This window comes from Monodon monoceros, unplaced genomic scaffold (genome assembly GCF_005190385.1).
Source record: "Monodon monoceros isolate NGI ecotype Baffin Bay Population unplaced genomic scaffold, NGI_Narwhal_1 Super_Scaffold_11, whole genome shotgun sequence".
Lineage (NCBI taxonomy): Eukaryota > Metazoa > Chordata > Mammalia > Artiodactyla > Monodontidae > Monodon > Monodon monoceros.
Window position 1 is genome coordinate 42554539 of NW_021703767.1, and position 16746 is coordinate 42571284.

Below are 16746 nucleotides of genomic sequence, written 5' to 3' on the forward strand. Positions count from 1 at the left end.
GATAATGGTTTACTAAGAAGTACAGATGTCTTCATGCTGATGCTCAAAGCCCAAATTAGGTTAGCTACAGTGCTTGAATTTGGAATGCAGAAGCCATCTAAATAAAGCTTTTATAAGCAAAGCTTAAAATGATGGCTGCACTAAGTGTGCATTTATCCACTGAATTTCTTTAGATCAGTACTGGCCTTTATTCTGGGCCAGGAGGCTCACAGCTTTGAATGATTAAAAAGCTCGTATTTTAGGATGATTAAAAAAATTAGTCTACTTCTCTTCTGGTCCAGCTGCTCCCACCTGTTAGCACAGTGAGGGATTGTCCACTGTTTTTTGTTCTGCTTTTGTCAGCATAGCCTTCATAATGTCCTGGTGTTGATAGAAAAAGAGAAAACAATTCTAAGTAGGAAAGCATTAACATATTAAGAATGACCCAGCTTGATGGAGTGGCTTCATCAACTTTCTTGCTGAGGGCTGGCATGAAATTCTCTTTTCTGTCAGTAATACTCTTTTTACATTAAGTTAGCCCTTGGTGGTTGAGAAGATTAGAAAGACTTCTTTCTTTACCGAAATTGCTTTTGCCCTCCTTCCTGATCCCTCATCTCCTAGAACTCCCTGCATTAGGTGCACCTTCTTTTTGGAAATCATACTAACAATGACCATTTTGGAACATGTAGTAAAAAAATAAAACATAAAGCCAAGACTCCAAAATGCTATTCCTGAAAAACCACAATGACTTCTTCAAGAATTTTTAAAATTCACCCTCTTTTCTACTTAGCTGAAAAAAAAAAGATTTGGTTTATTTTTGACAATTTAAGCATGAAATTCTGTCTCCATGTAGTGAGTCTTAGTATATATATGAATCTTGGATTGTGATGCCTTACATTATATACTTTAAAAAGTTTAACCAATCTAAGCCTATTTCAAATAAAATCTATGTCTAGACCAAACAATAATATAGTATAAAGTTATATTTCATCTGAGAGTTATTTTTAAATGCTGAATTGAGAATCTTGACTAAAGCTACAATTTAATGAAAAGCTTCCCTGATTTTCATGTTTAGCAATTTGAATATTCTTTATTATAATGTCATGTTTCACATCAAGTCAGCCACATTTAGTGAGCACATACAATGTGCGAGGCATTGGATGGTAGGTGTAGAGCTCTGAAGGATATAGAGATACCTAAGACTTCTGTTTCCTGTGGTATGACAAACTATGTATTTTAGCCAACTCTCCTGCTGAAAATAACTTAAAAATATGGGATATAATATTAAAGAAAAACAAAATCTTTTTAAATGTGTCAATGATCTGCAAATACTCAGTGGCCAAAAATAAAAATATTGGGAACCTAGGAGGTAAATCGAGCATTGAAGCTGGCTTTTCACTTGAGAGCATTTGCTTCCCCCAAAAACTTGCACGTTGATTTCTAGTGCTTCATGAACATGTGGGAATAAAAAAGAAGCCAGAGCCTGCTCAAATAGAGCATCTATTAGGAGACTAACTTACGTAAAGCTGAGACTCCAAAATGCTATTCCTTCCAATAAGGTAAACTAGGAAGAAATTGTCCTTTCCAAGGGACTGAAAGGAAAGCCTGTCTTCAACTTTGGTGGTGGGAGAGGAATGGACATACCCTCTGAAATTTTGTAACCACAGCTAAGCCAGTATAGACCATTACGGTGAAGTTGCAGAACGTTGGAAATAAAAAACCATCTTAATAGCAGCCAGAGAGGACAAACTATTTACCTTCAAAGGACAACAGTTAGACTGAGGATTGACCTCTGAATGTAATAATGGAAGCCAGCTTTCGGAGGAATGATGTTTTCAATGTGCTAAGAAAAGATGACTGTCAGTTCAGAAATATGTTCACCAAAATATCCTTGAAGAGCAAAAGTGAAATGGACATTTTGTTAGACCAAGAGAGAGCAAGAGTATAAGGTTGTCACCAACAATTCTAGAGGAAGAGGGAAAGCCATACTAGATGGAAGATAGAAGATACAAAAAGATATGGAGAACAAAGAAGATGGGAAATATATGGGGAAAATCTAACAGTCGTTGACTATGGAAGACAATGATAATAACATTTTATGCACTTAAAAAATGTAAGCCCAGGACTTCCCTGGTGGCACAGTGGTTGAGAGTCTGCCTGCCGATGCAGGGGACACGGGTTCGTGCCCCGGTCCGGGAGGATCCTACATGCCGCGGAGCAGCTGGGCCCTGTGAGCCATGGCCGCTGAGCCTGCGCGTCCGGAGCCTGTGCTCCGCAACAGGAGAGGCCACAACAGTGAGAGGCCCACGTACCGAAAAAAAAAAAAAAAAAAGTAGGCCCTAATAAATCCCAAATACACAATGTCAGTAGCATCTTATTTAGGAGGAAGTGTTATAAGATTCTTATATCTTTTAGGAAAAATGGTGGCGATTGCCTTAATTTAGATTTTTCTTCTACATATGCATGTTAAAATCTTTAGGGTTACCACTAAAAGAATAGAAGTAGAATGTAAAATATCTAAATCAGAAAAAGAGAGAAATGGAATGAAATTAAGATGTGATTCTTTCCTTTGAGGCTCCTTAGTATTGTCAGACAGGGTGGAGACAGGGTATGACTTTGGGGGTTGTCATGGCCCTTGTTTACACACCATCACAGATATGTTTGGCTTCACGTTTCCTGCTACCCTTCACCTTAAGGCTTGAGCCACTTGAATTGTTTCCACACTGGAGAAACCCTAGCAAAGGCTCAGGCCATCCTGCAGTTTTCTGCTGCTATTGCTACTACTGCCACAGATTGGGGATGCCTTTGGATGGGTGCCAACTAACAAGTAGAGGTCGCCACACCTGAGTGCTTGCTGCACCTGGGCTGGGGACTCTGGCTTCCTTAGTACTTGCTGGGAGGGGCCAGATAACACAAACCTGAAGTGTGTGGGAGTTATCAACTCTTGGAATGGACTTTAACCAATGAGAGGCTGGATACAGGAAGAAGCCAGTAGATTATTTGTTCTTCGTCTCTACTTCACTAAACGCCAGTTTCTGACAAGGGTCTGTAATTTCAGACTATGGACATATCCTGAGAGACTGAGCGAAGCTGTAGCTAGCTTTATTACAAACCCTCTTATATTTGCGCTCCCTCCTTGCATGATTTACTTCCTTTTTTTCTCTCACTCTTGTGTCCCTGGGACTGTACCCCTTCTATAATGTAAACTTTTGTCTTAGACTGTTTTCTAGCGATTTCAGGCTAAGACAGAGCTTTCAGACACCTATCCATAAGCTGCATTAGTGAATCCTCCAAAAAACCACCCAAAAAAACAGTGTAAACTAAATAAAAAAGAATGTACTACCTGTACAAATGCAGCTTTAAGGTGATTTTCTACTCCTTTCCCCACTAACAAAATTGATGCCATCTCTTGAGCTCCTTCTACATAGAAATTTGGAGCCCTGGTAGTGGCAAAGGTAAGCAATGCACATGGACTCTGCTATGACATAAAATATGTTAAGTACTATAGGAGAGGTACATAGTATGTTTGACAAATAGACATGTCAGTCAAGTTTGGTGGAGCACAGAATATTTTGGTGAAATAATTGAGTTAGTGGTTAAAATTGAACAATTCTCTTGAGGTCTCACTATTACAGACATTTAATTAAAGCTAGGTGTTTGAACTTTATTTAATGGATGATGGGAAGCCATTACAAGTTTTTAACAGTGGAGTGACAACCAGAAAAACAACAATATGTGTGTGGGTGTGTATACACACACACACGTATACACAGATACTTTTGAGCAAAGAGTTTACAGAAAGTTTTCCTACTCTGCATTAGAATTTCACCTTCAGTTCTCTTGATTTGTTTCCCTGGTAACGTGACAGAAATTGTCACTTTGTTTCTAGGCTTTTGATAAAAATGACCCTGACTGATAAAATGAATGTGCACTGCGAGAAAGAGTAAACAAACCCTAAAGACCTGATGGGCATGCCATGCTTTGGGCCTGAGTGCAGTGACTCTTGTAAATGGGCATGTCCCTTGTGGGGACCCTGGAAGCTGTGCCTGTGGAGTTGTTAGAAGAGGTATAGGCTCCTGTGGGACGTGAGGCTTTTAAACCAGAACAGCTCTTGCACCTGCCCAACATGAGGCTCATCTTCTTGCACCTGAATTACCACCTGTGTGGACCGCCACAAGGCCTTCCAAGAAAAAGCAATGTCTCACCTGCCCTTTTGGCAAAAGACGTAGTTTCTGTCCTGTGTAGGTTGATGCCAAATGTGGCCTGTGTGAATGTTTAGTTGAATTAGACCTGAAAATCTAATCGTTTAAAATACCACCTTAAATAAGATTAAAAAAACTTAGAAATTATAAAAATGATATGATTGACTATTAAAAAAATTGTGAAACTTATGTACTTAAAAAGATACTACAAGTAAATTCAGAAGACAATTTAGGAAACATTTGCAAATCAGATGGCAGATAAAGGGTTAATATTCAAAATATGAAAATACATCTTACCTGTTAGTAAGAAAAATATAAATAGTGCAATGGAAAAAAAGAAGGTCAAATGGTAAGAATAGGCAGTTGACAGAAAAGCAAAACCAAATGATGAATAGACAAATGAAAAGAATTGTGTTAGACAGCAAGGATTATACTACAGCATAACAAGCCATATCAGACTAATAATAAAACTTACTTCTGTGAGAGTTTGGTGGTGGGACAAGGTAGTATTTACTAAAACTAAAAATTCCCCTACCCAAACCTATCTATTCCTCTGGTAATATCCCGTTAATAATAAAAGCACATTATGAAAGTACACTTTTATAAAGATGCTTATTGAATGTTATTATTAGTGACAATAGTGTGAATGCCCAACAATTAGCAATGGTTGAATAAAGGAGGACACATTTTTTTCTTTGTACTATTTAGCAGCCTTTAAAAATGATTTATAGGGCTTCCCTGGTGGCGCAGTGGTTGAGAGTCTGCCTGCCGATGCAGGGGACACGGGTTCGTGCCCCGGTCCGGGAAGATCCCACATACCGCGCAGCGGCTGGGCCCGTGAGCCATGGCCGCTGAGCCTGCGCGTCCGGAGCCTGTGCTCCGCAACGGGAGAGGCCACAACAGTGAGAGGCCCGCGTACAGCAAAAAAAAAAAGCAAATGATTTCTATATCTACTGATTGACTTGGTGGTATTGCCTTTGAAATATTGGTATATATGGAGAGTAATGGGACAGAGAAGTGTGTAAATATAATCCTGGGTATGTAGACAGTTATATAAGCATATGTATATGGGGTAGTTGGGCAGTTGGTGGAGGGGGTAGATGAAGAGTAATGTGAAAAAAAGACACTACAAAAATATATAATTCCATTTATATAAGTTTTATATGTGCATATAGGCATAAAGAAATATGGTATGATTATTTATCAAATTGTTAGATGGTGCTTATCTGAAGACAATGGGTTTTAGGTACTTTTTGATGTTCTTCATATTTTTATGCATTTAAAAATATGCTTGTCTTTAAATATATATTATATGAAATTTATGTCACTACATAATAAATATATATAAATATTTATAAATATATATTTAAATAAAGGAAGAACAAAACAACTATTTTATTAGGGAGAGAACCATTTGCTAAATGCCTTCTATTACTGAGAAGCAGCATGGCATGGTGCTTAAAAGTAAGTAGGGCTCTGGGACCAAGTGTCTTGGTTTCCTGCTCTGTGAACCTGGGCAAATTACTTAACTTCTCTTGGCCTCAGTTTCCTTATCAGTAAAACAGAAACCATAACAAAATTATCTCATAGGTTTGTGAGGATTAAATGTGTTACTACATGTAAAGTCTTAGAACAGTGCTTAGCCTTTAATAGGGACTCAAGAATTGTTAGTAATTATTATAAACATTTGTTGTTACTACTTTTGCAGTCCTATGCTAGATATGTTACTAAAATATCACAATTACTTTTTAAATTCCAGTTTCATTGAGATGTAATTGACATACAGTACTGTATAAGTTTAGGGTGTAGCATTTAATCTTAACAACCACTTTGTAAGGTAGAGGTGGTAAAATTTCTCCTGTGTCCTCTTAGGGCTTCTGGCTGTGACCAACGTAAGACAGAATAACAGGAGTCAAGCATACAGATTTTTTTTCTCTTGGCCTTGACTCTGTGTTTCTGGTGATAAGAATGTTTCTTTCCTCCTGGTATAGGGAGGGTATCTTTCACATGGGAGTACACCTCCTGCTTTCAGGAAGAAAAAGAAAGGTCAAAATGCCCTTCGTGCATCAGCTGTTATTCAAGTGCCTTTAACTCAAAATAATCAATATGTCAAAGCAGCATATTTTGAAGTGGTGTGTTCTGAACCCCTTCACTAGGGACAGTCCCCATTTTCCAGATAAGGAAACTGAGACTCTTGAGGAGAGCTAAGTTAAGTTCCCCAAAGTCTCACAGCTCATAATTTGAGCCCATGTCTTGCTTATCATAAAGCCAATTACACTTTACATGCTTTTTTCCACATACCACATTTCATTTATTTAAAATGAAGGTGTTCTGTCCTAGAAGGAACTTTATATATCATTTACTCTTACGAATATATCATTTACTCTTAAGAGCTTTAGGAGAGAACTGTGTCTGAGGTATTGGTTGTATAGCATATCTTTGGGAATCCATAATTCTCTAAAAGTTTTCATCTTCAAAATGAAATTTGAATGAGTAAATGGTGAGAGCTTCTGAGAGGCTCTGTAGGCATGACTATGGTAAATGTTTTATGAAGTGTTTGTGAGTGTATTTCTGTTTTTAAACATAAGAGAATCATAATGTTTACCTCTGAGCCCTATTTCTGCGTAATTATGATGAACCAATTTCTTTCCTGAAATTTATTTGATCAAAAGTGGAAATTTAACAATTCCGTTGTGTTCGTTTTAAAACTTTTTAATCCTTTGCATTTAGGTTATCTTCATTGTAATGAATACGATAGTCTGAGGTTGAGGTGGCTGAGGCAGACGTTAGAATCGTTCATCCCACAGCCTTTGGTAAATGTAATTGAAGTGTCTGAATTGGATGGCAGAGAAATGGGAGATGCCCAGCCTGAAACGTTTGACAAGGTACTTTTATTACATTGTGACAGACTGATAGATTCCCAGTGATACCACTGTTATGTTGCTTTGTTGTTGTTGTTTTCCATCTGCTTCCAGACATAGCCTCATACAATTTCTCAGTACCCTGGGAAATTTTGATAAAGTGAACATGGAAGCAGTTTTCATTTGATGGTCAGCATGTTCAAAGGAAGCGGAAACATTGAGATTGGGGATTATAGAATGCTTTTTATTTCCAGGTACCTCAAAGATACTCAGGAAGAGATCAGATATTATTTGGGTCAGTACTCAAACATGTGCACAGTATTGCTTTAATTCGGTAACATTTCATATCAGAGTATGACAGTTGAAGGCAAAGAAAGCATTTCAGTAAACTGAAGTTGGATTATTAGTTCTTAAAAATAAATGCTGAGAATTCAGAAGTATAGTAACATCTGTTTAAAATGAGTAACTTGTAAAAGTTTTTGCTGTCATCAAAATATGAAATATTGGTAGATATTAGTAGACTGTTAGTCCTCTTATTCCCCCTCCCCGCTAAAAAACCCAAACACTGAAAGTGCACAGGAAATTTTTCTGTCAAGTATTAGTGAAGAAATGTCATGAAGAACTTACCAAGGTGTATTTTCGGTTTTAAAATAAATTTATTTATTTATTTGCTACTTTTTGTCATGATTTACTTAGATTCCCTATATACTTTGTGTCTGAGGATATATTTTCAGTTCATATTTGCATTACGTGTCCTTTTTTTTCTGTAGGTGTTAGTTGATGCTCCGTGTTCAAATGATCGAAGTTGGTTGTTCTCTTCTGATTCTCAGAATGCAGCCTGTAGGATAAGCCAAAGGAGGAATTTGCCTCTTCTACAGATAGAACTCTTAAGGTGAGTGCTATTAATATAAAAGCTTACTTCGGTTTCTAATATAATTTAAGTAGGCATGACAAAACATGACACAGGGCAGCTCCCAAATGGAGGGTTTCCTGTGTAGGTGTCAATAATTAATCCTCCAAAGTCTGCACCCAGAAAATTCTCAACCTCTTCCCTTTCAGCTCTTGTATTATAATGTCACCTCTGCCCCCTCTGTCCCCCCAGCCCCTCAATGAAATCTAGTGTTGCTGTGCATTGTCTTTTAAAGGACACAAATGATTTTACTATGGTTTAAAGCTGTTTGCTTATCAGGACCATCCTGAGCGTAGGATTCATCACCGTATTCTTTCACCAGAATATGAGCAGCGCCTCCCCCCCCCGCCCCGTAAGAGTAGCTTTGGACCAGGACACATTTTGTTTTTTAGTAATGAACACATTGTTCTGGGTGAGTAGGAAGTTGTAGTTTGTTGTTAGCACTTATCTCTTCTCTAAGAATTCCAGAAGGGCATGACCACAAGAGATACTTAGTTTCTTCAGAACAGAGCCATTTTGGGACATCCTGTCCTGGTTTCAAGAGAAATTTGTACTTATACCCTAGTCCCAAGTAATTCCTACTGTTTAATGTGGAACAAAAATTCTTTGGACTATTTAAAATATAGTTAAGTGATAGCTTATCACTCATTACTTATTACATGTGGAATGATCTTACATGTGGAATGAGAATGAGTGACAGTTTATATGCACTGCTGACAACATGCTTTACTTCCAACTTCTGATTGACTCACAACAGTGAACATATGCCATTACCAAAGTATTACAACCAGTACTAATACATGGTCTTGTTTTTGTACCAGATTGTGTCTCAGCTCATTCTCGTGATTCCAGGTAGCACCAACCAGCGGGTTCTTAAACATTTTTCATCTGGCAGTTAGACTGTTTGTTTGTATTCTTCCAAGGTCAGCCTTTCATTTACTGTAACCCTGAGATAGTTTGAGAGTTCTATGCCACCTTTCCCTTCTACCTCCTGGGGTGTCGCATTGATCCAGCTCTAAGTCTTTTTTTCTTACCTAAACTTTCTTGATCTGGCTTTTTAGTTAATTATTCCTGTTACTTCGGGCTTTGCCATTGTGATGCCTTACACCAACAGACACTAAATCTTATGGTGGCTTATTAGCATTGTGACCTCTAATTTTTTTTTAAGCTGTAAGCAGCCAGGCTTCCTGAGGATATCATTTTTCTTTCCTCTCATGAAAACTATATATATAGAGAGAAATACGTTAAAAAAAAACAACTGCTGTTATTGTGTGAACATTGTTCTGAAACTGGCTCCTTTTTGTTCTTAATATTTCTTGAAGTCTTTTCCTTGTAAACCTACTTTGTTCTCTTCACTCACCACAGTAAAGCCAAATCTGATGTAAATGTAAATCTGATCATGTCGTTCTCCTGTTTTGAAGTCTGCAGTGGTTCCCCGTTACTGTTAAGATTTCAGCTTCCTTAGTATGATATTCACATCTTCTTTGAATATGGTTTCTTATTCTGAGGCCAGTGCATTTCCTGTTTCTTATGCTTAAGAGTTCTTCTAACTCATTCTCCCCGTTCTCTTGGCGATCTCTACTATTTCTTTGGGAATCAGCTCTGAGATCTCCTTATTGAACCCGTACCTAACTCCCTAGGACTGGGATTGGTATTCCCCTCATGTCCTTACCTTCATTTAAAAATATATTTTTTCTCAGTTCCTCTGCTGGACATCTACCTAGTACTTGTCTCTTTCTTCAACAAGACTATAAGCCACATGGGAGAAGGGATTGTCTTATTGTTTTTATTCCCAATATGCAATTTGGTATCTGGCGTGTAGAAGGGGGTTCAGTAAATAATTGTTTAAAAATACTAAATTACAAGGGCTGAATATTTAGAATTTACACATGTAATTAAATTTATAGCAAAGTTAATCTGACAAAAATAATGACATAATCATTATTGTACTGCATGGTAATTAGGCATAAATGTAAAGCAATTCACATAATTTATTTTGATTAGTATTGCATTTACATAACCAAAGCATGATTTTAGTTTCAGTTTAGTTTTTTCCCCCATTTAATACATATCCCTTAACATCATATAGCATTTTGATCATCATCACAAAAATCATGCATCTGAGTAAACCTCACATCCACACCGTCTTGTGCCCTAACAAGTGAGGCTCTTCTTTAGTGTCTACCCCTCTCTCCCATCATGTTACTCCCCAAAAGAAATGGCTTTAGCATCACATCACTTTAGTAGCATATTAACAGGTGCAAAATTGACATCTCAATCACAATGGGTGTAGGTTTTCATGTAATTATATGTGATGGGGAAAGACCATCACACCAGCCCCCTCCCATTCTTTTCCTTGAGCAACTACTCTGCATTCCCTGCCTCTGATGCCTGGTCTGTGTGAGAGGTTTAGGAGCCGCTTGAGGCAGCTGAAACTCTGAGCCCCTTGGCTATGTGATTATGATGATAAAGAGGAAAGAGCGTGATACACAAGCTATAGTCACAGATAATGGTTCTAATTCCCTAATGTCTACAAATTTGGGGGTTAAAAAGATATAGGAAAAAGTGATAATGCCAGCCACAATCTCTTTTATCTCCTGCCCCTGACTCCAAAAAATGAAAAAAAAAAAAAAAAAAAAAAGACTATAGAGACTATAGTAATTTTCTGATCAGGTATAGCTCTTTTACTATATCACATACAAAGAAATTTCTCTTATTTTCTTCCAAATCTTCCTCATATAGTTATTGCCTTGTCATCCTTTAATAAAAGGCAGTCCTTTTATTCCGCAGTAAGAAATAGAAGGTTTTAAATGTAAGCATATGCAAGAGAATAAATACATTCATGTGTATGAGTTTTAGTCAGAAGTATAAAGGATTGATAGCAGATCCTTATTTGCATTTGCAAAGAACAATTAGAAAGCAAGCAAGCAAATATTGCCTAGCTTGATATTATAGACAGAAGATGGCACTCAGAAGGGAGAAAAGAAGTGAGAAAAGGATAGTTGAGTGGCAAATAAGAAAAGCTTTTTGTTTGTACTGTTTTGTCGAAGACTCAATTTGTATGTTTCTGCATGTCTGCTGACAGATATGGTGCTCAAAGATATATAATAGCTTCCATGGTTATTATTCACTCACTTTACCAGAAATCATTCATATTTACATTAAATAGGCAACCTGCATAGTATTCAGAATTTTAGCTTCTGAAAAACCAATATTCTATTACCAAATATTCTACAGCCAAACATTAATCTTACACATGTTTTTATGAATGTGATACATCAATGAAAATCAACACTTTAATAGAAGTTTTTTGATGTTAAACTTTAAAAGGAGTAATGTAGATATGTAATAGTTATTTAGAAATTCTTTAAAAAGGTTAATGCATGTATATAATTATATATAATCGTGAAAATAGTAATCTGATTTTATTTTGGCATGAAAAGCGTATTGGAAGGCACACGATGACAGGAAATCCCAAACCATATGAGTTTATTATACACTTACTGGGGACTCTTCAGTTTATCCATACAGAGATGGAAAAATTAGAATCTTCTATTAAATTTATACAACATGAACATATAAGTTATATACAACTCTCACATGCTTCAGAAGATGAGAAAGTGGTACAAGGATATAAGGAATAATTGAGTGTAAGTCAGTTCTATTAATGAAGTGCCATTTGAAAGTATACCTTTATTATCTTTTCTCAAAATAATTTCTGAGACCAGTCATTTCTGTTACGTACTATGTATGTGCACACTACATAATCAGATTCTCTTGCCTCATTTTTATTTAAATATATTAGGAAAAACAAAGTGGGATAATATACTAAAAATGATATATACATAGTCTTTTTAGAAAGTGGCCAAGTTTGTGCAAGAGAAGTTTACGTGATTTTTAGGTGAGAAAGCATGAACTGAAGAGTATGATTTATAACAAAAATATAAGTATCTTATTGCAGTAGTGTATCATGTCACCCATTTCCAAATCAATCACATTTAAAATACTGACCCCCTCTGTTTTTTTTTTCTCACTACTTGACAAGTAAAATCCAATTTGTGAACTCATTGAAAAAGGAAGCTTAGATTATTTGATAATGTTTTGAAAATTTGTAAAAATCATCCAGATAAGAGTCCTTAAAAAGTGTTACTCTTACAGCAAGAGCTATGTTTTAAAAGAAACATTAAAAAATCAACAACATCTCTTCTGTCATGCTCTTGAGCTGAGGTACGGGATACTTCGTGCCTTTGGAGCATGGTCTTCATCATTCATCAACATAGTGACCAAAAAGTTTATATGTACATATTGGAAAAGTAATCTTTGGACATAATGTTCTATCAGAATGGAAGATTTCCACCACTCTTTGGGCAATGTATATGTTTTCTTTTTAAAGTTTAATTAATTCAGTTAATACTATCCCTCATATGTTTAGTCATATGTTTGGAATCCAGAAGACAAAAGCTAACCACTAACTACTACTACTATCGCCACTACTACTAATTCTCTTTCACCTTCCCCTCTTCCTCTACCTTTTCCTCCTCCTCCTCCTCTTCCTTCTTCTTTTTTCTTTAAGTTAGGTGGCAGGAGCCAGAGGTGCTGAGATTAAAAAGCTGTAATTTGTTTGGGCAAAGTACATGTTTCTTTTTTATAAGAGTTGATAGATCAAAACATTCCACATTAAATGAAATTGTAAAGGGTTGAGAAGACATCCATAAGCTATAGTTTATAGCCATTATACTTTAAATCATAGCAATATGTTTCAAGGGTAGATTGACAGTGTAAAATACAGTGTTGAAAATAAGCTTTTATCAACATTTGTTAAATATCTACTTTGTGTCAGGAACTTTGCTAGGCACTGAAGATACTAAAATATATATGAAATGATTCTTATTCTCAAGATCCTCAGGGCAATTATCATAAAATACGGTAAGAATTTGGTAATAGAAGGAATAGTTAGGGTGCAGAGGATGCAAAAGGAGGGATGCCTAACTTTGCTCAGGTTAAAGATGAGATGTGGGAATAAGAAGATATATTTTACAAAATAAGCAATAGATAAGTATTTAAACTGAAGATATTTTTCTAATAATTTTTCCTAATCATGAAAGTAATCTAGTCTCATGAAGCATTTGGAATATACAAAGAAATATAAAGAAGAAAATAAGCCATCCATTGAAAGAAGCTATTATTATTTGGACTTATTTCCTTTGACTGAATATAGTATTTACAATAATGGAAATCATAGTGATAAATAATTTGATATATTTTTCCATTTAATTTATTAGGAACATTTTAATTATTAAATAGTCTTTGAAAACATACTTTTCAAATGACTACATTATCTTAAGTCACTTATTCATTCATTCATTTATTCACGTAGTTAAGAGTATCAAAGACTGCTCTCTCTAATGATGGAATCTCATTAATGCAAGAAATAGTTATAAAAACATATCTTAATGGGGATTAAAACATCAGCTTTTTTTTTTTCTTTTTATTTATTTATTTATTTTTTTAAACAGCTTTATTGGGGTATAATTGCTTTACAATGGTGTGTTAGTTTCTGCTTTATAACAAAATGAATCAGTTATACATATACATATGTTCCCATATGTCTTCCCTCTTGCATCTCCCTCCCTCCCACTCTCCCTATCCCACCCCTCCAGGCTGTCACAAAGCACCGAGCTAATATCCCTGTGCCTTGCGGCTGCTTCCCCCTAGCTATCTACCTTACTACGTTTGTTAGTGTGTATATGTCCATGACTCTCTCTCACCCTGTCAAAGCTCACCCTTCCCCTTCCCCATATCCTCAAGTCCGTTCTCCAGTAGGTCTGCATCTTTATTCCTGTCTTACCCCTAGGTTCTTCATGACATTTTTTTTCCCTTAAATTCCATATATATGTGTTAGCATACGGTATTTGTCTTTTTCTTTCTGACTTACTTCACTCTGTATGACAGACTCTAGGTCTATCCATCTCATTACAAATAGCTCAATTTCATTTCTTTTTAAGGCTGAGTAATATTCCATTGTATATATGTGCCACACCTTCTTTATCCATTCATCCGATGATGGGTGCTTAGGTTGTTTCCATCTCTGGGCTATTGTAAATAGAGCTGCAATGAACATTTTGGTACATGACTCTTTTTGAATTTTGGTTTTCTCAGGGTATATGCCCAGTAGTGGGATTGCTGGGTCATATGGTAATTCTATTTGTAGTTTTTTAAGGAACCTCCATACTGTTCTCCATAGTGGCTGAACCAATTCACATTCCCACCAGCAGTGCAAGAGTGTTCCCTTTTCTCCGCACCCTCTCCAGCATTTATTGTTTCTAGATTTTTTGATGATGGCCATTCTGACTGGTGTGAGATGATATCTCATTGTAGTTTTGATTTGCATTTCTCTAATGATTAATGATGTTGAGCATCCTTTCATGTGTTTGTTGGCATTCTGTATATCTTCTTTGGAGAAATGTCTATTTAGGTCTTCTGCCCATTTTTGGATTGGGTTGTTTGTTTTTTTGTTATTGAGCTGCATGAGCTGCTTGTAAATTTTGGAGATTAATCCTTTGTCAGTTGCTTCATTTGCAAATATTTTCTCCCATTCTGAGGGTTGTCTTTTGGTCTTGATTATGGTTTCCTTTGCTGTGCAAAAGGTTTGAAGTTTCATTAGGTCCCATTTGTTTATTTTTGTTTTTATTTCCATTACTCTAGGAGGTGGGTCAAAAAGGATCTTGCTGTGATTTATGTCATAGAGTGTTCTGCCTATGTTTTCCTCTAAGAGTTTGAGAGTGTCTGGCCTTACATTTAGGTCTTTAATCCATTTTGAGCTTATTTTTGTGTATGGTGTTAGGGAGTGATCTAATCTCATACTTTTACATGTACCTGTCCAGTTTTCCCAGCACCATTTATTGAAGAGGCTGTCCTTTCTCCACTGTACATTCCTGCCACCTTTATCAAAGATAAGGTGTCCATATGTGCGTGGGTTTATCTCTGGGCTTTCTCTCCTGTTCCATTGATCTATCTTTCTGTTTTTGTGCCAGTACCATACTGTCTTGATTACTGTAGCTTTGTAGTATAGTCTGAAGTCAGGGAGCCTGATTCCTCCAGCTCCTTTTTTCGTTCTCAAGATTGCTTTGGCTATTCGGGGTCTTTTGTGTTTCCATACAAATTGCGAAATTTTTTGTTCTAGTTCTGTGAAAAGTGCCAGTGGTAGTTTGATAGGGATTGCATTGAATCTGTAGATTGCTTTGGGTAGTAGAGTCATTTTCACAATGTTGATTCTTCCCATCCAAGAACATGGTATATCTCTCCATCTATTTGTATCATCTTTAATTTCTTTCATCAGTGTCTTATAATTTTCTGCATACAGGTCTTTCGTCTCCTTAGGTAGGTTTATTCCTAGATATTTTATTCTTTTTGTTGCAATGGTAAATGGGAGTGTTTTCTTGATTTCACTTTCAGATTTTTCATCATTAGTATATAGAGATGCCAGAGATTTCTGTGCATTAATTTTGTATCCTGCTACTTTACCAAATTCATTGATTAGCTCTAGTAGTTTTCTGGTAGCATCTTTAGGATTCTCTATGTATAGTATCATGTCATCTGCAAACAGTGACAGCTTTACTTCTTCTTTTCCGATTTGGATTCCTTTTATTTCCTTTTCTTCTCTGATTGCTATGGCTAAAACTTCCAAAACTATGTTGAATAAGAGTGGTGAGAGTGGGCAACCTTGTCTTGTTCCTGATCTTAGTGGAAATGCTTTCAGTTTTTCACCATTGAGGATGATGTTTGCTGTGGGCTTGTCACATATGGCCTTTATTATGTTGAGGAAAGTTCCCTCTATGCCTACTTTCTGCAGGGTTTTTATCATAAATGGGTGTTGAATTTTGTCGAAAGCTTTCTCTGCATCTATTGAGATGATCATATGGTTTTTCTCCTTCAATTTGTTAATATGGTTTATCACACTGATAGATTTGCGTATATTGAAGAATCCTTGCATTCCTGGAATAAACCCCACTTGATCATGGTGTATGATCCTTTTAATGTGCTGTTGGATTCTGTTTGCTAGTATTTTGTTGAGGATTTTTGCATCTATGTTCATCAGTGATATTGGCCTGTAGTTTTCTTTCTTTGTGACATCCTTGTCTGGTTTTGGTATCAAGGTGATGGTGGCCTCGTAGAAGGAATTTGGGATTGTTCCTCCCTCTGCTATATTTTGGAAGAGTTTGAGAAGGATAGGTGTTAGCTCTTCTCTAAACGTTTGATAGAATTCACCTGTGAAGCCATCTGGTCCTGGGCTTTTGTTTGTTGGAAGATTTTTAATCACAGTTTCAATTTCAGTGCTTGTGATTGGTCTGTTCATATTTTCTATTTCTTCCTGATTCAGTCTTGGCAGGTTGTGCATTTCTAAGAATTTGTCCATTTCTTCCAGATTGTCCATTTTATTGGCATAGAGTTGCTTGTAGTAATCTCTCATGATTTTTTTTATTTCTGCAGTGTCAGTTGTTACTTCTCCTTTTTCATTTCTAATTCTATTGATTTGAGTCTTCTCCCTTTTTTTCTTGATGAGTCTGGCTAGTGGTTTTTCTATTTTGTTTAAAATCTCAAAGAACCAGCTTTTAGTTTTATTGATCTTTGCTATCGTTTCCTTCATTTCTTTTTCATTTATTTCTGATCTGATTTTTATGATTTCTTTCCTTCTGCTAGCTTTGGGGTTATTTTGTTCTTCTTTCTCTAATTGCTTGAGGTGCAAGGTTAGGTTGTTCATTCGAGATGTTTCCTGCTTCTTAAGGTGGGCTTG

The 16746-nt window shown here is 36.3% G+C and overlaps 1 protein-coding gene across 1 annotated transcript in view; it reads left to right on the top strand.

The window, feature by feature from the left end:
* Positions 1-16746, top strand: part of NSUN3 (NOP2/Sun RNA methyltransferase 3) — a 57878-nt gene that overhangs the window by 13523 nt on the left and 27609 nt on the right. Inside the window, exons 4-5 of the mRNA XM_029215258.1 lie at positions 6912-7066; positions 7813-7934. Of these exons, the coding sequence (XP_029071091.1) occupies positions 6912-7066; positions 7813-7934 (277 nt within the window). The remainder of the gene's footprint in view (positions 1-6911; positions 7067-7812; positions 7935-16746) is intronic.